This window comes from Manis javanica, chromosome 1 (genome assembly GCF_040802235.1).
Source record: "Manis javanica isolate MJ-LG chromosome 1, MJ_LKY, whole genome shotgun sequence".
Taxonomy (NCBI): domain Eukaryota; kingdom Metazoa; phylum Chordata; class Mammalia; order Pholidota; family Manidae; genus Manis; species Manis javanica.
The window spans coordinates 207,037,317-207,054,118 of NC_133156.1; the positions used below are offsets into that span (position 1 = coordinate 207,037,317).

The 16,802-nt window shown below is 34.2% G+C and overlaps 1 protein-coding gene across 6 annotated transcripts in view; it reads right to left on the reverse strand.

Annotated features, from left to right (window-relative positions):
* CAMKMT (calmodulin-lysine N-methyltransferase) overlaps positions 1 to 16,802 on the reverse strand; it is a 422,349-nt gene that overhangs the window by 392,164 nt on the left and 13,383 nt on the right. For all 6 annotated transcript variants that reach the window (XM_073213707.1, XM_036990835.2, XM_073213696.1 and 3 more), the window contains exon 3: positions 4,612 to 4,676. In XM_073213707.1, the coding sequence (XP_073069808.1) occupies positions 4,612 to 4,676 (65 nt within the window). The remainder of the gene's footprint in view (positions 1 to 4,611; positions 4,677 to 16,802) is intronic.

Below are 16,802 nucleotides of genomic sequence, written 5' to 3' on the forward strand. Positions count from 1 at the left end.
CACCACACTACAATGAAGCTATGGGTTCTTATTCATTCACAATAAGGAGTTAAAATTTGTTTGAAGGCTTGCCTACAATCACACAGCTAGTAACTGGCAAAGCTAAAATCCTGAACTTCACATTCCATGATCCTTCTATGACCCCACTAAATTAAAAATAGAGCAATTACCCATAGAAATCCAAATTTCTCCTTTTTTAATCAAACTACCTTACCAAGTGTACATAGGTATAGATATAACCACACACACATATATACACACATATATACACATATATGTATTACATACCTATACACACACACACACACACACCTTTATTTGAATGAGGAAAAAGTTTTTAAATCCAAGCTGACATTCTTGAAACGTTGATTATTCCACCAACATTATGGATCCTAACTATGAACCACAATAACAATGAAACAGGAAAACTAAAAATTTGGACTCTGTTTCCTAAGAGACTTTTGGTTTCCTAACTACAGGTAGAAAATAAAAATACTTTATATTTAAATAGGAACATTTCCTTAAGTAATAATTGATTACTAATCCAAAAGAGATCAGTTTTAGATACGTCACAAAATAGGTTCCACTATCAAACCACTAGGAAAGATTCAGAAGAAGCAGGAAACTGTAGTATTAAAAGTCCAAGTCAGCCTTTGTTCCTCTGGGGGGAAAAAAATCACCATTGTCACATGCGAGAGCATATAAGGCAGAGGGCCTAAAAATCTCTCCAGGATGCCATGAGACACCAACCACCATAGGGTCCTGTCATGTGGCCCAGCAGGAGAAAAAAAATTTTTTAAAGAATGTCAGAAGAGGTCTTACCAATACACTCCTCCAATTTAAGCTGCAGTGTTAGCCAGGAATCCTGATTTACACTAGGTTACTGCAATGATCTATTACTATTGACTTTCTATCCTTTAACTGCTTATACACATTATATTATTGTACACAAATTGTATAAGAAGTATTACTTCATTTGTTTATGTTGTCAAGTGAAGGATGATATGCTAAAAAGTACAAATGAACCTCTTAAATCCTCAAGCTCTGATGAAATTTTACAGTTACCAAATAGTTACATTATACACTATGACAGCCAAATTTGCATCAACAACAATGCCCTTGAAGAGAATCACGTTTTTTGGGTTTTTGTTTTAATTCATTTCAGTAGAGGAAAGAAATGACTTTGGAGAGAGAATGGCTTCGGAAGAGGCATGGCATGCTGGGGCTTCTTTCAGCAGAGGTCAGGGTCTTGCTGCAAAGGAGACTCTGCCCACAGAGAAAACATAAGCAAGACATGTGGGCGGCACTTGAAGAGTACTCTTACCGGAGGTACCTGAGTGACATGTTACATGAAACAGAGAAGCACCTCATTAGAGGTGAAGGATGTCATTCAGTACTTTTTCCCTAGGTAGTTTGATGGCATCTCTTTTCAGGCATGATGAATCGATAGCAGATATAACCTCTACATCGAGCAGCTTTGATATTTGCAAATGAATTAGGTTCTCAAGTAGTAGAACACAAATAATGAAATATGCATAACTGCCCCTGGTTTAAGACAAGCAAAAAGGGAGCTTAGCTTTCAAAATAATCTGTTCTCCAAAACAGCAAACATAAATATACAAAAATAAGAATGGGGTCATATTCTATAAAGCAGTGAATCATTATGCAAAAGTGACTACATGAGATTCATTTCAATTTCTTCCTACAACATTCAAAAGAATTCAAACAGTGAAAGAATATCTTTCATATATCTTATCAGAAATATAAAACACTTTGCAGGTCATACATTTAAAAACTTAACACTTCTAAACAATACAGGTAAATATAAAGAACATTTTCTGCTCTATTATTCAGGAAATAAACTACCCAAAGGTTTCATTTATTTTTCAATGTCTTTTGGTCACAGCATGAACAGATACAGGAAGTAAAATTTCTTTCATCTTTGAAAATTAACAATGAATAAAATCATTACTTGATTTTTAAAATTGAGTTAAAATTGAACTCAATAGTTCTATTAAGACAGAACTATATTTTATATACACACACATATATTTGTATATAAATACATATCATGTTTTTGTAACTATAAAATTTTAACCATTTTTTCTATTTTCAGGAAGTTATATTAACCTAGAAACTAATTCTTGAAATCAATGGATAATTCCATCTATTGTTTCTCTCTCTCAGTTTTAGCAACTGTTTTTTCTCATTCTAAATATCCTTCAGTGTACTACAATGATGGTGATTTAGGAATTGATATTCTTGTAGAACTTCTGCCCTCTATCAATATTAACAATACCAAAAGTATAACTTTATGTAAAGCTAGAAGTATACAAAAGACAGAAATATGAACTCAAAAATCAATCAGGAAAACATATTTTTTGTAGATTGCTGAATATACTAAGTGCATAAGAAAGAAATCAAATGGAAATGTTTAAACATACACCTCTATATGTTTACATGATGAAAGCTTACAGTTACTATTCAAGTTATTTGTTCCAGTTATAGCAGGCTGTAAAACACAATTATGATTGTGGCGCCCTCTGCTGGGTTTCTAGTCACATACTCAACCTAATATCACCAGTGTAAAATCAAACATTACAGGCTTCAAGTAAAAAATCACTTTTCCAATCATTGATCACTTTACGCCTTGGCAAAGATTATATAAAAGTTATAATCAATATTTGTTTTATTGTAACAGGACTTTACCATTTCATCATTAAGTGAAATATCAATATAGATTTTTCTTTTAAAATATAAACTATAATATAAAAGTTATTTCTGTCACCACTTTTATCACTCAGCAATATGTTCAAAGTTTTTAAGACCACATTTATGACAAGATATTTCAATAAATTACTATTATGGTAATTTTATCTACTGTTCCTGCCTTGTTAACTCAACCAAAATACTTCAAAATATCAGGATAACCCTTAATAATATTATCTTCATTATTAGGAAAAAAGGGAAAGAAGTTTTAGACGTACTCATCATCAATAATAAGTGATAAATAGTTTCAATTTAATGAATATCAACTACAAAGAATGTAGTACACATTATACAGTTACTATATATAATGTACAGTTCTAAGTGATGAAAAAATTAAGGCTCATGGAGATGATGTAAATTGCTCAAGATTAATTTCAGAGCCAGGATTCAAATGCAGGTAGTTGGGTAGACAACAGTGAAAAAACACCTTTTTACAATTTCTCCATTTGTCAACTGGGGGTGGGTGAGGATGGGAAAGCAAGCTGATAGGAAAAGTGTTAGAAAAGGATATGATAGTTACTTATGTATAAAATTATAGCTTAGACCCTTAGAAAAATATTTTTATTTTACATAATGCTGCCAGCTAGTGGTCCTATTTTATACTGAGCCATTGAGAATATGAATTGACTTTTACATTACTGAATCAAAAATTCCTCATTTAACATTATATATGCATAAGCCTAACAATGAAATTTTATATTACCCAACAGCTAAAGGAGAATATCTCAACCATTGCTTGCACAGTCCTTGTCCTACTGCCCAATAAACATATGAGATATGCTTAAGTGGGAAAGAATTCAGCAAGAGCCAACGTATGGAAACTAAAAGGTGCACCTGTCACTATCCATGTAAAAGAAACCTGTATTTTAAATATTTCAGGACAATTTTAGGATATTTATAGACTCCTTAGTGACAAAATAAGTATTTTTCTATACAATCAAAAGCTTGCCATAATGTGAGCATAAGAACAAAAGTATTGCCCAAGTACTGCTAGGCTTTATTCTATGCAGATCTAAAATTAGAGAGCATTTGATAAAGTAGTACTGTTAATAAAGTATATTACTTTAGTTCAGACAATAAGTACTTAGAGCTCTGAAATTTCCTTTAAGGAAAAAAAGTGAGTACAATTTTTACATTTAAAATGGTCATATTTCACTGATAATTCACAGTCTTTAGAGAAATATTCTATGTAACCTACATGAAGGAACACACAGCTCCTATCACAGGACATTGCTTAACTCAGTGAAATAAAGATATTATTGGATGATTTCTCTCATCACATAACATCATAATTACGTAAATGACTCTCTCAATAGAGAAATCATGACAATCTATCAGAGGCTTAGATGAAAAGACAATGCATTCTATAATATTATAATAACACATAAAACAAAAACATTCTGGTATTAAAGCATATTAGCAGCAAGGATAACATATTCTGGGTTTATTCTGCAGGAAAGAGAGAAGCAGCAGGAAGTAGAAAGGAAGCACCCAAAACATGGCAAAGAAAGAAGAGCAGCCCATCTGTTAGATTAACTGAGAAAGTCAAAATGGAAACAAGAAACAAAAGGGACAGTACTGTAAAGTCGTTTTTCCTTCTGACTTACATTCTGTTAAACACACACATACACTACTGCGAAGTGTAAAAACTGCCTTCTTCCACACTTAGTAGATGTATATTATATGATGCTTATTTTGTAGCTAAAGAGTTTGCACAATGAGAGTTTCTATCACACACACACATACATGAATCAGCATAATAAAAATCAGTGAGAAAAACACCAATTATAAATGCATGTTTTAAAACACTAAAAATACTTAAACAGTGAGCATATAACTTACAAACATTTCCTGTATTGTCGAAGCTGGTAAGAACATCTTCAACATTCAAAGATCCATTATTGTGTCTAGAAAGGAAGAAAGCATTTCTTTAGTGATTCTAAAATATAGAATTATTGCTTAAAAGGCTGAGACTGTGCATTGTGATACACCCAATATTAATAAAACTTTCCATGTTCTATTTTTTAAATATTTTCTGCCCACTAGAGGGAGAAGGAAAAGAACAGAATATAGTCATCAGAATATTTCATTGTAATGACATTTCTTAATGATTAATCTACAATTTAAAGTATTAGCAAATATTTATTATTGTTTTAGTTATATAAAAGTAAGTTACTAACCCTTTTAAAGACAACAAAACAAAACCTTACATTTTGAGAATCTCAAAAGAAAAATAATCAATGAATCACAGAACCACACTCAACAATATATAAATTTCCTCTATAACAGCCCAACAAATTCAGAACTTCAGTCAGAAAGAACTAACTAACCTTCAAGTCTGTACACTTCCTCTATGGAGAGTTCTAAATGTCAGGGGGCAAATTTTTTTGTACCTTTTGCCTAAGAATCTCAATTCCATTCCCTTTAATTCTAATTTCTCTTCACCTAACAGAGCTTTAAATATTTAATTTGATTACTGGTATTTTATTAATGCTTATAAGAGAACTATTCTTCATATACAAATAGATCCAACTGCCAACAGGCCATGAAGTGTGAGCTACTTTTCCAATGGTGATAAAAACTGACATAAATGTATCTACAGTCTTCTAAAGTCTGCCCTATACAACTACAACTGTAGTTCTTTGGGATGTTGTAACAGTTTTAACCATTAATAATTCACCAAATTTACTTCATCAATACTACTTTAACTTTGTCATTAAAGCTTATCAAAAATGATGTATAGTATTATGGACTGAATTGTGTCTCCCCAGAATTCATATGTTGAAAACCTAATCCCCTTTCCTCAGAATGTGACAGTATTTGAAGAAATGACCTTTAAATAGGTAATTAAATTGTGGAGAAATGACCATTAAAGAGGTAATTAATGTTGTGGAGAAATGACCATTAAAGAGGTAATTAAGTTAAAATGGGGTCATTAGGATGGGTCCTAATCCAGTATGTCCTTACAGGAAAAGGAGGTCAGGACAACAGGGTATGTGTACAGACGGATGACAATGTGAAGAGGCCACAGGAGGGCAGCCACCTGCAAGTCAAGGAGAGAGGCCGCAGAGGAAAAAAATCATGCAAAGCCTTATTCTCAGACTTCTAGACACAGAACTGTGAGAAAATACAAGTATTGTTGAAGCCATCCAGTCTACAGCAATATTTTCGAAGCGATAGCAAACTAATACATGTAAGTAAGAGAATGTGGGTAAACTATATTACTCTTTTTAGAACATTTTATTTCTATTATACAGACCCAGTTCTTTGATAAAGTGACTGAGATTACAAAAAGCTATTTACAATCATCACTGTCCAAATACTGGACTCAAGAGTATCATAACCTAAAGAAGCAAAGTCCCCACCACAAGTCAAATTTTCATCATCATAACACAATGATTCTGTATCTTCTCTGTGAACACAAGATTCTAGGTTTAGAGGAGGTTATTTATTGTTAACATGGAAAACTATGATATGTGTGTGAGGCAAGAGAGAAAAAAGAACAAAGTATTTAACATCTAAAATGCAAGAAGAAACTATTAAAATGATCAGCAATATGGCACAGAACTCAAATGGCTTGTTGAATACAAAATCAATATATATTTCTCCTCAAGAAAAAAATGCTCATAATCCTATCATGCAGAGATAAACAGTTAATATTTTGGTACAGAGCCTTCAAATGTTACTCCATACTCATACTTTCACTAAATAACTGAGAGCACATTGTTCATACTATTTTGCAATTTGTGTTTTTCATTTAACATATTATAAACAGTTTCCTACATCACTAAGTATTCTCCTGCAACATGATTCTAATGGGGCCAAGTAGTTCAATGGATGCACCATAATTTATTGAACCAACATTTTATGTTGGATTTTTAGATGGTGCCCAGTTTTGTGCTATTATGTATATTGCTACAATGACCATCTTTGTTGAAACATTGGGCTCATTTCTATTTCCTTGGGATAAATTCCCAGGAGTGGAACTGCTTTATGGCCTAGTTTTAATAAGGGCATTCTCTCATGTTCTCTCTGTCTCTCTCTCTCTCTCTCTGTCTCTCTCTCTCTCTCTCTCTCTCACACACACACACACACACACACACATTCACTCTCAATTCAGGATGAAATAAACATATGGAATGAAATCTGAGACAAGAGTAGAAAAAAGGCACACATATTTTGCAAAAAGTTAAATATTCCAAAAAAACAAATTGGAATAATTGAAATGCATGTTTAAAAATTTAAAGCATTATTTAAACTAAAATGTATGGCTTTCAGAGTTAGCACTAAGGCAGAACTTGTCTCTTCTTGAAAGCATTATTTCTTAAAGCCAAAAAAAATAGGAAGTATATCTTATGTTATATTTTAATGGAGAAGAGAGACAGTAAAACTAATCCTAGGCCTCTATATAACTTACAAAAATGAAAATCAATTATCTTTGAAGTATAGAAAACCTAAAAGATAGCATCTCTTGAAAGACTAATGTCACCAATCATTGTCACCAATAATACAAGAGTTAGTGCTAATTATAGGAAAACTGCCATGAACACGTGGTAAATATTTCAAGTTCCCTTTCATTTGTCCCAGACTCAAGGACTTCTGATTCATGAATCATCTACTTGATTCAAATGTCAACTCCGTAAAACCTTATCTACTCATAATTTTTCAACTATTTACCTACGTCCTATGGACAATGTGGTTAAAATGATGATATCTATGAGAAAGGGACCTTCAAATTTTACTCTTAGTATTATACTGGTAATTAATGTTATATGACAATGAAAAATGTTTGCCACATGCCTCCTGCTTTTTTCTAAACTCCAAAACTTTAACTTGTTTCACAAATCTTTGATTTACCCATAGCTATTTTAAAAGTTCTCATCACAAAAAAGAAATGGTAACTATCTGACATGATAGAGGTGTTAGGTAACTCCATAGTGATAATCATTTTGCAATATAAAAGTGTATCAATACATTGTAGCCCTTAAAATTATATAACATTATATATGTCAATTATATCTCAGTAAAGCTGGGGAAAAACTACCAATAGCCAATTTCTTTTGACCAAGGCCAATAAATTTTTTTTACAAGCACATAAAACTATCCTAGAACTGAGGACCTTAAAGTTTTTCCCAAGAGTGGCTTATGGAGTAAGGACTAAGGAGCAAGTAAGTCACTGGGACAGATAATTATTTGAAAAGTGGAGTGGAGGGAGCTACCAGCGGAAAAATCTGAAGCCTAAAGTTAACAAGAGTTTGAAACTAGAGGTTAAAAGCAAGCCAAGGCAAAAAAATAACACCAAAAGCACAAACAACAGAAGAAAAAAGTATATAAGCTGAGACTTATCAAAATTAAAAAGTTTTGGGTATCAAAAGGCACTATCGAGAAAGTAAAAAGACAACCCATAGGGTGGAAGAAAATACCTGAGAATCACATATGGGTCTAATATCCAGAATATATAAATAACTCTGATAATTCAACAACAAAAATAAATAACCCAATTAAAAATGGGGAAATGATTTCTCCAAGGAAGATATATATATTCCAAAGCATGGGGAAAAATTGGAAACTTCATACATTCCTGGCAGGAATGTAAAATGGTATGGCACTGTAGAAAACAATTTGGCCATTCTTCACAAAGTTAAATGAAGAGTTACCACATGACCCAGCAATTTTCCCTTATCTACATACCTAAGAGAATTTAAAACATATAGTCACACAAAAATCTGCACATGATTGTTCATGGTAGCATTATTCAAAATAACCAAAAAATGGAAATAACCCAAATGTCTATCAACTGATGAAAGGAAAAACAAAATTACATACAATGTAATATTATTCAACCATAAAAAAAGGAATAAAGTAATGAGTGAATCAAACACACTAGGCTAAATCAAAGAAGCTAGATGTAAAAGTCCACATATTGCATGATTATATTTATATGAAATGTCCAGAAAAAGCAAATCCATAGGGACAAAAAGTGGTTGCCAGGGGACTGGGGAAGGAGGAAGATGAGGAGTTACTACTAATGGGTATGGGGTGATGAAAATTTTCTGGAATTACACAATGGTGCTGGTTACACAGCACTGTGACTATGCTAAAACCCACTGAATTGTGTACTTTAAAATGGTTAAAATGGTAAATTTTATGGTACATGAATTTTACCTTGATTTAAAAGAAAACTGGTCCAAAAAAATATAGAAAAAGCAAGCCAGAAAGTGGAATAGGCACTAAAAGCCTGCAGGAGAACAAAGAGGAGAGGTTTTCATTAGGAAAGGTTTGAAAAACTTGATTCTAAATGCAACTTGCTTTGGAGCTTTTTCAAAAATAAATGGCTTCAGAGATTTTTTCAATCTTGTATATCCTAGTTACAGGAAGTAGTGGATAATTCTACATGTAATACCTGAAAATTTGACATTCCAATTTACTGAAACTTTGAGTATATGTGTATGTAAGCAAACAACATAAACAATCATTATTGGTGTTTAAAACAAATTAAAAAGCTAAGTTATAATTAGACCAATTCTATGATTTAAATTCCACAGAAAAGACTCAATGGATTAGTCTTTTAATTTTCTGCATACAGTAGATCATATTTTAAAGGTTCTACAAAGTTCCCGTTAAAATACAAAATAAAGTGTAAGAGAACAAATGCTGTTTCCATACTCACTTCTGCTGTTCATACCACTAACATTAAAACTATACTTTTTTTTCCCAAGGAGGAAAAAAGCTTTTATACAGAAGGCCTTATAAGAGTCTTTTTTTTAATTAAAGTATCATTGATATGCAATCTTATGTTGGTTTCAAATATACATCACAATGGTTCAACAGTTACCCATATTATTAAAACCTCACCCTCTCTAGTGCGGTTACTCTCTGTCAACATAGTAAGATGTTAAGAGTCATTAACTGTATTCTCCATGCTGTACTATTGTCCCCATGATCAACTTATATTGTGATTGCGAATTAGGGTGCCCCTTGATCCTCTTCATCCTCCCCTGCCAATCCCTTCCCCTTGGTAACCACTAGTCCCTTCTTGGTGTCTGTGAGTCCACTGCTATTCTGTTCCTTCTGTTTTGCTTTTTTTTAATACTCCACAAATAAGTGAAATCGTCTGGTACTTGTCTTTCTCCACCTGGCTTATTTCACTGAACATAATACCCTCTAGCTCCATCCATGTTGTTGCAAATGAGAGGCTTTCTTTTCTTTTTATGGCTGAATAATATTCCATTGTGTACATGTACCACATCTTCTTTATCCATTTATCTTTTGAGGACACTTAGGTTGCTTCCATATCTTGGCTATTGCAAATTAAACTGTACTTTTTAAACATAAGGTCAGTCAGTATTTATATTTGTCCCAGATGCCAGCCTTGCCAAGCTTTAAATAGGTACGTATGATACCACACAGGGAAGGATAATTTGCCATACACTTAATTTCACAAGCATACATTCCCATCAGTAGGTTTTATTTAGCAAGCACTCACAAGTACACACTAAATTTAGTGAGGTAAGGGTTTGGTGTTTTTTTTTGGTTTCCCTAGAGAAGCAATGTATGATCTAGCTGTAGTGTATTTTTTGTATTATAAAGATGCACCACAGTCAAAGACAAACTCATTCTTGACTTCTTGTCCATTCTAAGATCCCAGGATAAGCCAAAAATCGAGAGTGCTAGGCTTCTAATTCGGCAACTACCATGGAAACAATAGTCTTATCCAAAGAAAGCAGATAGTTCAGGCCCCTTGGCTTTTTCTACACCTGACACATGTATACATTTATAAATGAGTAACTCAAGCACTTCTGTGGTTCCAAATATAATGGAAGTATTTAAAGCTTCCAGAATATACAAATTCCTACTACCTTAAAATTAAGTTGAAATATGGGGGGTGAGGAACAATTTCTAGTATCTGTACAGTAAACTATACAATAACAAATTGCAGCTTATAAGATGGGAAGAATTTTTAATGGAAGATTTTTAGTATAAACATCTCCTGGAATGTTTTGTTTTCCATACATGTGTCTATCTAATAGGAAGAACTTCTTCTATAAAGTTCTAAGAAAAAAAGCACCAGAAAAATGAGCAAGTGGGACTACATTAAGCTGAAAAGCTTCTGTACAGCAAAAGACACCATCAATAGAACAAAAAGGAACCCTACAGTATGGGAGAATATATTTGAAAATGACAGATCCGATAAAGGCTTGACGTCCAGAATATATAAAGAGCTCACACGCCTCAACAAACAAAAAACAAATAACCCAATTAAAAAATGGGCAGAGGAACTGAACAGACAGTTCTCTAAAAAAGAAATACAGATGGCCAACAGTCACATGAAAAGATGCTCCACATTGTTAATTATCAGAGAAATGCAAATTAAAACTACAATGAGGTATCACCTCACACCAGTAAGGATGGCTGCCATCCAAAAGACAAACAACAACAAATGTTGGCGAGGCTGTGGAGAAAGGGGAACCCTCCTACACTGCTGGTGGGAATGTAAATTAGTTCAACCATTGTGGAAAGCAGTATGGAGGTTCATCAAAATGCTCAAAACAGACCTACCATTTGACCTAGGAATTCCACTCCTAGGAATTTACCCTAAGAACACAGCAATCAAGTTTGAGAAAGACAGATGCACTCCTATGTTTATCGCAGCACTATTTACAATAGCCAAGAATTGGAAGCAACCTAAATGTCCATTGGTAGATGAATGGATAAAGAAGATGTGGTACATATACACAATGGAATACTACTCAGCCACAAGAAGAGGGAAAATCCTACCATTTGCAGCAACATGGATGGAGCTGGAGAGTATTATGCTCAGTGAAATAAGCCAAGCGGAGAAAGAGCAATACCAAATGATTTCACTCATCTGAGGAGTATAAGAACAAAGGAAAAACTGAAGGAACAAAACAGCAGCGGAATTACAGAATCCAAAAATGGACTAACAGGTACCAAAGGGAAAGGAACTGGGGAGGATGGGTGGGCAGGGAGGGATAATGGGGGGGGAAGAAAAAAGGGGGTATTAAGATTAGCATGCATGGGGGGGAGGGAGAGAGGGGAGGGTGGGCTGCACAACACAGAGGACAAGTAGTGACTCTACAACATTTTGCTAAGCTGATGGACAGTGACTGTAATGTGGTTTTTAGGGGGGACCTGGTATAGGGGAGAGCATAGTAAACATAGTGTTCTTCATGTAAGTCTAGATTAAAGATTAATAAAAAAAATAAAAAATAAAAAATAAAGAAAAAAGAAAGAAAAGGGGGATTACTCCTTGATAGGATAAAACTATTGGTAAATCAAAGATTAACACATGCTTTAAATATCCTTAATTTTGATCACTTAAAGGGTGTCAGATGATTGGCTATGGAGGTACTCTTTTCTGATAATATTCCTTTCTCTTAATAAAAAAAAAAAAAGCAGTTCCTGTGTGCTAACCTCCAATGAGTTCTACACAGTGGTATAGAGGGCATGTCAAAGTGTGGGCAAAGGGTCTATTTGTTTTTATGCAGAAGATCAAGGCCTAGCTTGGCTATCCAGAAAATGAACTAAGATATGAGGAGGAGCTTCTGGCATCAGCACTCTCTGGAGGACTCGTGCCAGGGGATGATCACCAAAAAGCCTCCACAGGGATCCGGGCAATGCTGCAGTTGTGGCTGCGTCCATCCCACCGTTTCCTGGACTTGCCATTGGAATGAGGAGGGAGATGTCTAGGCTGGCATGTGCATACAGTGAGACAACAAATTTGACTGGATCTGTACTGTTGGAACTCAACCAGGAGTTGGGAGGGGTGCAAGTTGTAGCGCTCCAAAATCTTACGACTATAGACTATCTACGGTTAAAAGAACATATGGGATGTGAACAGATCCCAGAAATGGACTGCTTTAATTTGTCTGATTTCTCTCAGACTGTTCAAGTACAGTTGGACAATATCCATCATATCATAGACAAATTTTCACAAATGCCTAGGGTGCCTAACTGGTTTTCTTGGCTTCACTGGAGATGGCTGGTAATTATAGATTTGCTTTGTTTATGTCACCGTATTCCTATTATGTTAATATGTGTGCGCAAGTTAGTTAGCAGTTTAAAACCTATATATGCTTAAGGTACTCTACAAGAAGATATGTCAAAGAAATAATCAATCCTCCCATGTTTTCTTCCATATGCTACCTCTATAGCTTTTCTTCTTCCTTCCTAATTACAACCCTTAAATAGAATTCGTGCCTCATATCGAATTTACTGAGCATCATAATTCCTCCAGGTGGTAAAGATACCTCGAGACAAGTGCTCGGCATAGAAGCCACAGGGCATAAATCTGCAAAGAAGTAAAAAGCTAACCTTTTCAAACAATATGGCTTCTCTCTCACTTACCAACTTTACATTTCCCGGTATGGCCCCAGAAAATGACTGGTTAGGCAGAGAAGGGTAAGATTCCTCAAGGGAGGAACAACCTAAGACAGGCACAGTCGCAGGGGGGCCATCAGGTGAGAAATCGGGGAACAACAGTGGTGAAGCTTAGAACCTCACCCCCCCCTGTTTTGAGAGAAAGCTTCTGCACCTGTGGATGTTTTATTGCCCTTGTCTAGCTCGGATTAGTACATAGTCTACAGGCACACACCTGATCATCTACAATTGCTCTCTTACAACACTAAACTATGTTTTCTACCTTTATCTTGCATCTACCTACCACTTCAGCATTTTATTAAAAATAAAAATAATAATAATAATAATAAAGGGAGAAATGTGGGATCCACATATAAATCAAGTATAAAAATTAAATGAATATTCATATTTGACCTGATTGTTTATAGTTCATAATGCGTGATCAAAACCGAAAGTTTCTGTGATGAATGCCTTTGTACTGTTCACCATGTAAGAACTTATTCACTATGTAAGAATTCGTTCACCATGTAAGAACTTGTTCGTTATGCTTCAGAAGATTGGAGACTGACGAGAGTTAGGCTTGAGATGGATTAATGATTATGCATTGAGCATTGACCCCCCTATACAGAATTTTATTGTTGTTAACAACCATTTGATCAATAAATATGAGAGATGCCCTCTCAAAAAAAAAAAAAAAAAAAAAACACCAGAAAGACAAGAAGACTTTGTGAAGGAATAAAGTAGGAATCAATCCTTGGATTTTAATTTCCTAACTCTCAATACTTAGAACAGTCAACCATCCTCAGATATACAAAGAAGACAACAGATCTTGGGGATTTTGTAACTTAACTTTTACATTGTCCAGATCTTTGCTTCTGATGGAAGTCACTAAGGGAAATTCTTTATGCCTTCATTTTAAATATCATCATCTAAGGCTGAAAATAATGGTCAGTTTTAATTTAGGTCACTGTTTGTATACCTTTTAATAATATAAAGAGAGTGGATGGTCCCAAGCACAGTCTCCTTATGCGCTGAATATTGCCAAATGCTCTTTTTGCAAATGCTGAATTGCCTTTTTTTCCGCATTTTTTTGTAATATTCATAATGTCGTGTGCTTAAAAGTAGGCTCTGAAATGTGTGCTGCTTACTATTTCCTATCCCTTTCTTCCTATTCCCCAGTCTTTAAACATGGGATGCTATTTACTCAGCTATCCAGTAGAGCTTCAAGATGGCCTTTTCTGAAAAGTTGTTGTGGTATACACTGAAGTAGGTAGTGTGTGTGTATGTGTGTTCTGATACCTGGTTATAATAGATATACACATCAAAGCCTTTACAGTATATTCCTGTATTCCTTTCAAGATTGCAAAGATGGAATGTTACTATTTTATCAGCAAGGTATTAAAATGCATTTATACATTCAAAAAAGAAGTATGTACTTTGAATTCACAGATATCTAGTTATTTACCCCCTTAGGGTATTTGTTTCAAATCTAATAAAACTCTCAAGGTCCAAAAATCAAGACACAGGGATGTTTTAAGAAGGATAAAACTAATAACAAGTACTAATCACCATATATGCATCAACTCTGTTGAATTTAACAGGTGTTCATAGATGTTAGGACCTGAGAACATCAATATGGGATTTATATTATCTGGGAGGAATAAACATCCCAAATGTTCAGCCCTTTATTAGTAAACTCAAAAGCAGATCCACCATATAGCATGTATTGATCAGCATTCCTCCCCGAGAGATTGTGGCGGCCTTCTCAGTAGCCTCTGATGTTTCTACCTTGCACTTTTTCCCCTTGTATGTTTTCTAGTACCTTCATCCTCATCTGGAATGATTTATTCCTTTCTCACAGAACTTTCCAATTCTTCCAGATGCAGTTTAAATTCCTTCTCCTCAAGGCCTCCCCAAAATCACTACTATCTCTAAACTCCTAATATGCATGATCTTCCATTCATTTGGAAATTAGTTAGGTAACACCTGGTGAGAGCATGGAATGGATGGTCAACTTTCTTTCTTAATAATTTTTATTATTTAACTTTCCACATATTTAAGCTCCTTGAGGATAATATATATTACATTTATTTTATCTATACAAAGGAGCTATTAAATATTTACTGATTTAAATTTACTTAAAAGTATTTACTACTTTTTTTCAATCATTCCATAGTATTGATCTAACAAACTTGAAAAATGTAGAGGAAGATGATAGTACTCTATTTCAAAACTACTTTCTAAACCAACACTTTTAGCTATTGCAAATAATTATTTAAAACTTTAGAATGTCCACAATTTAAACAACACTGAAGAAAACAGATAAAGGTAATTAAAGAACTGTCATGGAAGCATGTTGAGAAAAGAGCTATTGAGACATTAAAGAAACAAGAATGGAGATGTGTCAGGCACGTAACAGAAAACAAGAAAAAGCAGCAAATGTAGGAAATGAACGTGAAAATTGGCAATGAAATGGAATGAACTACTCTTGGCAGAAACCCTCCCCTACCCAGCAATTTCAGTAATGTCAGTGATTTCCTATACAGTAACAGGATTATGGACTAAGAAATAGAATGTTCAGTATAATCAATGAGGAAATTACCTTATCTAGGCCTCAATCCCTTCATCTGTGAAATGTATATAAATGGATACATGATTGCCTCACAAGAGGCAGGATGTGTAGAAATTAAAAGTGCAGGCTGTGACTATCATTATAAAGATGTTACCAACAGAGATAGCTGGGTGAAGGGTACATAGAACTCCTTGTACTATTTTTGCAACTTTCTGAGTCTTTAACTATTTTAAATTAAAAGTTTCTTAAAGTACAAGCTGTGGAACCAGACCACCAGGATTTGAATAGCACACAATCAAGTATTGGCTGTGAGACCTCGGTCAAGTTATTTAACTTCTCTGGGTTTTACTTTCTTCATTTGTAAAATGAGGATAATAACAATATTTACTTCATAAGGTGCTGTACAGATTAATAAACTAATACATGTAAACCACTCACAACAAGTAATTATACAATTATTGAGTAAATGGCACTCAATAGTCAGCCATTATTAATTTTAAGGGTTTTTTTTTAATTTTAAAATCACATTCAGTTCTAGAATTCTGTACGTTTAAACTACTGTTATTTTTCTACCACTAATGTGGAGGGATACTAACTAGTTTGAAAAAAGAAAAAAAGTCTTGGCAGCCATTGCAGCCAAAATTTTAGCTCAGTCACTGGTCTTCTCCATAAATTATGATTCAATGTAATGTTTATATAGACATACTAGTATTTATTCTTCCAAAAGTGGATATATCACAAAGAAAAATGCTATTGGAAAGGAGTTGCAGTTTTCATTCTAGCATGGGTTCCTGCTACATTAGGGTTACCTCCACCAAGTAGAGAGCCATGCCTTATTTTGAAAGCTCTCAAGAACAGAAGATTCACTCTCCAGCTAACCCTTACCAGAGCCTTGAAGGTGTCAGGAAATTATTCTTGGTACAGTTTACACTTATTGCATCTTGTCACAAGTAGATACAGAAGATTAGTTTTAGAACTCTATACCTGAAGACCCCCCTGGAAGGATCACTCCATTTTACATTCTCTTTAATTGCCTTATAGATACTATATTCTAATTGTTTAATCATCTTCATTTCTACTT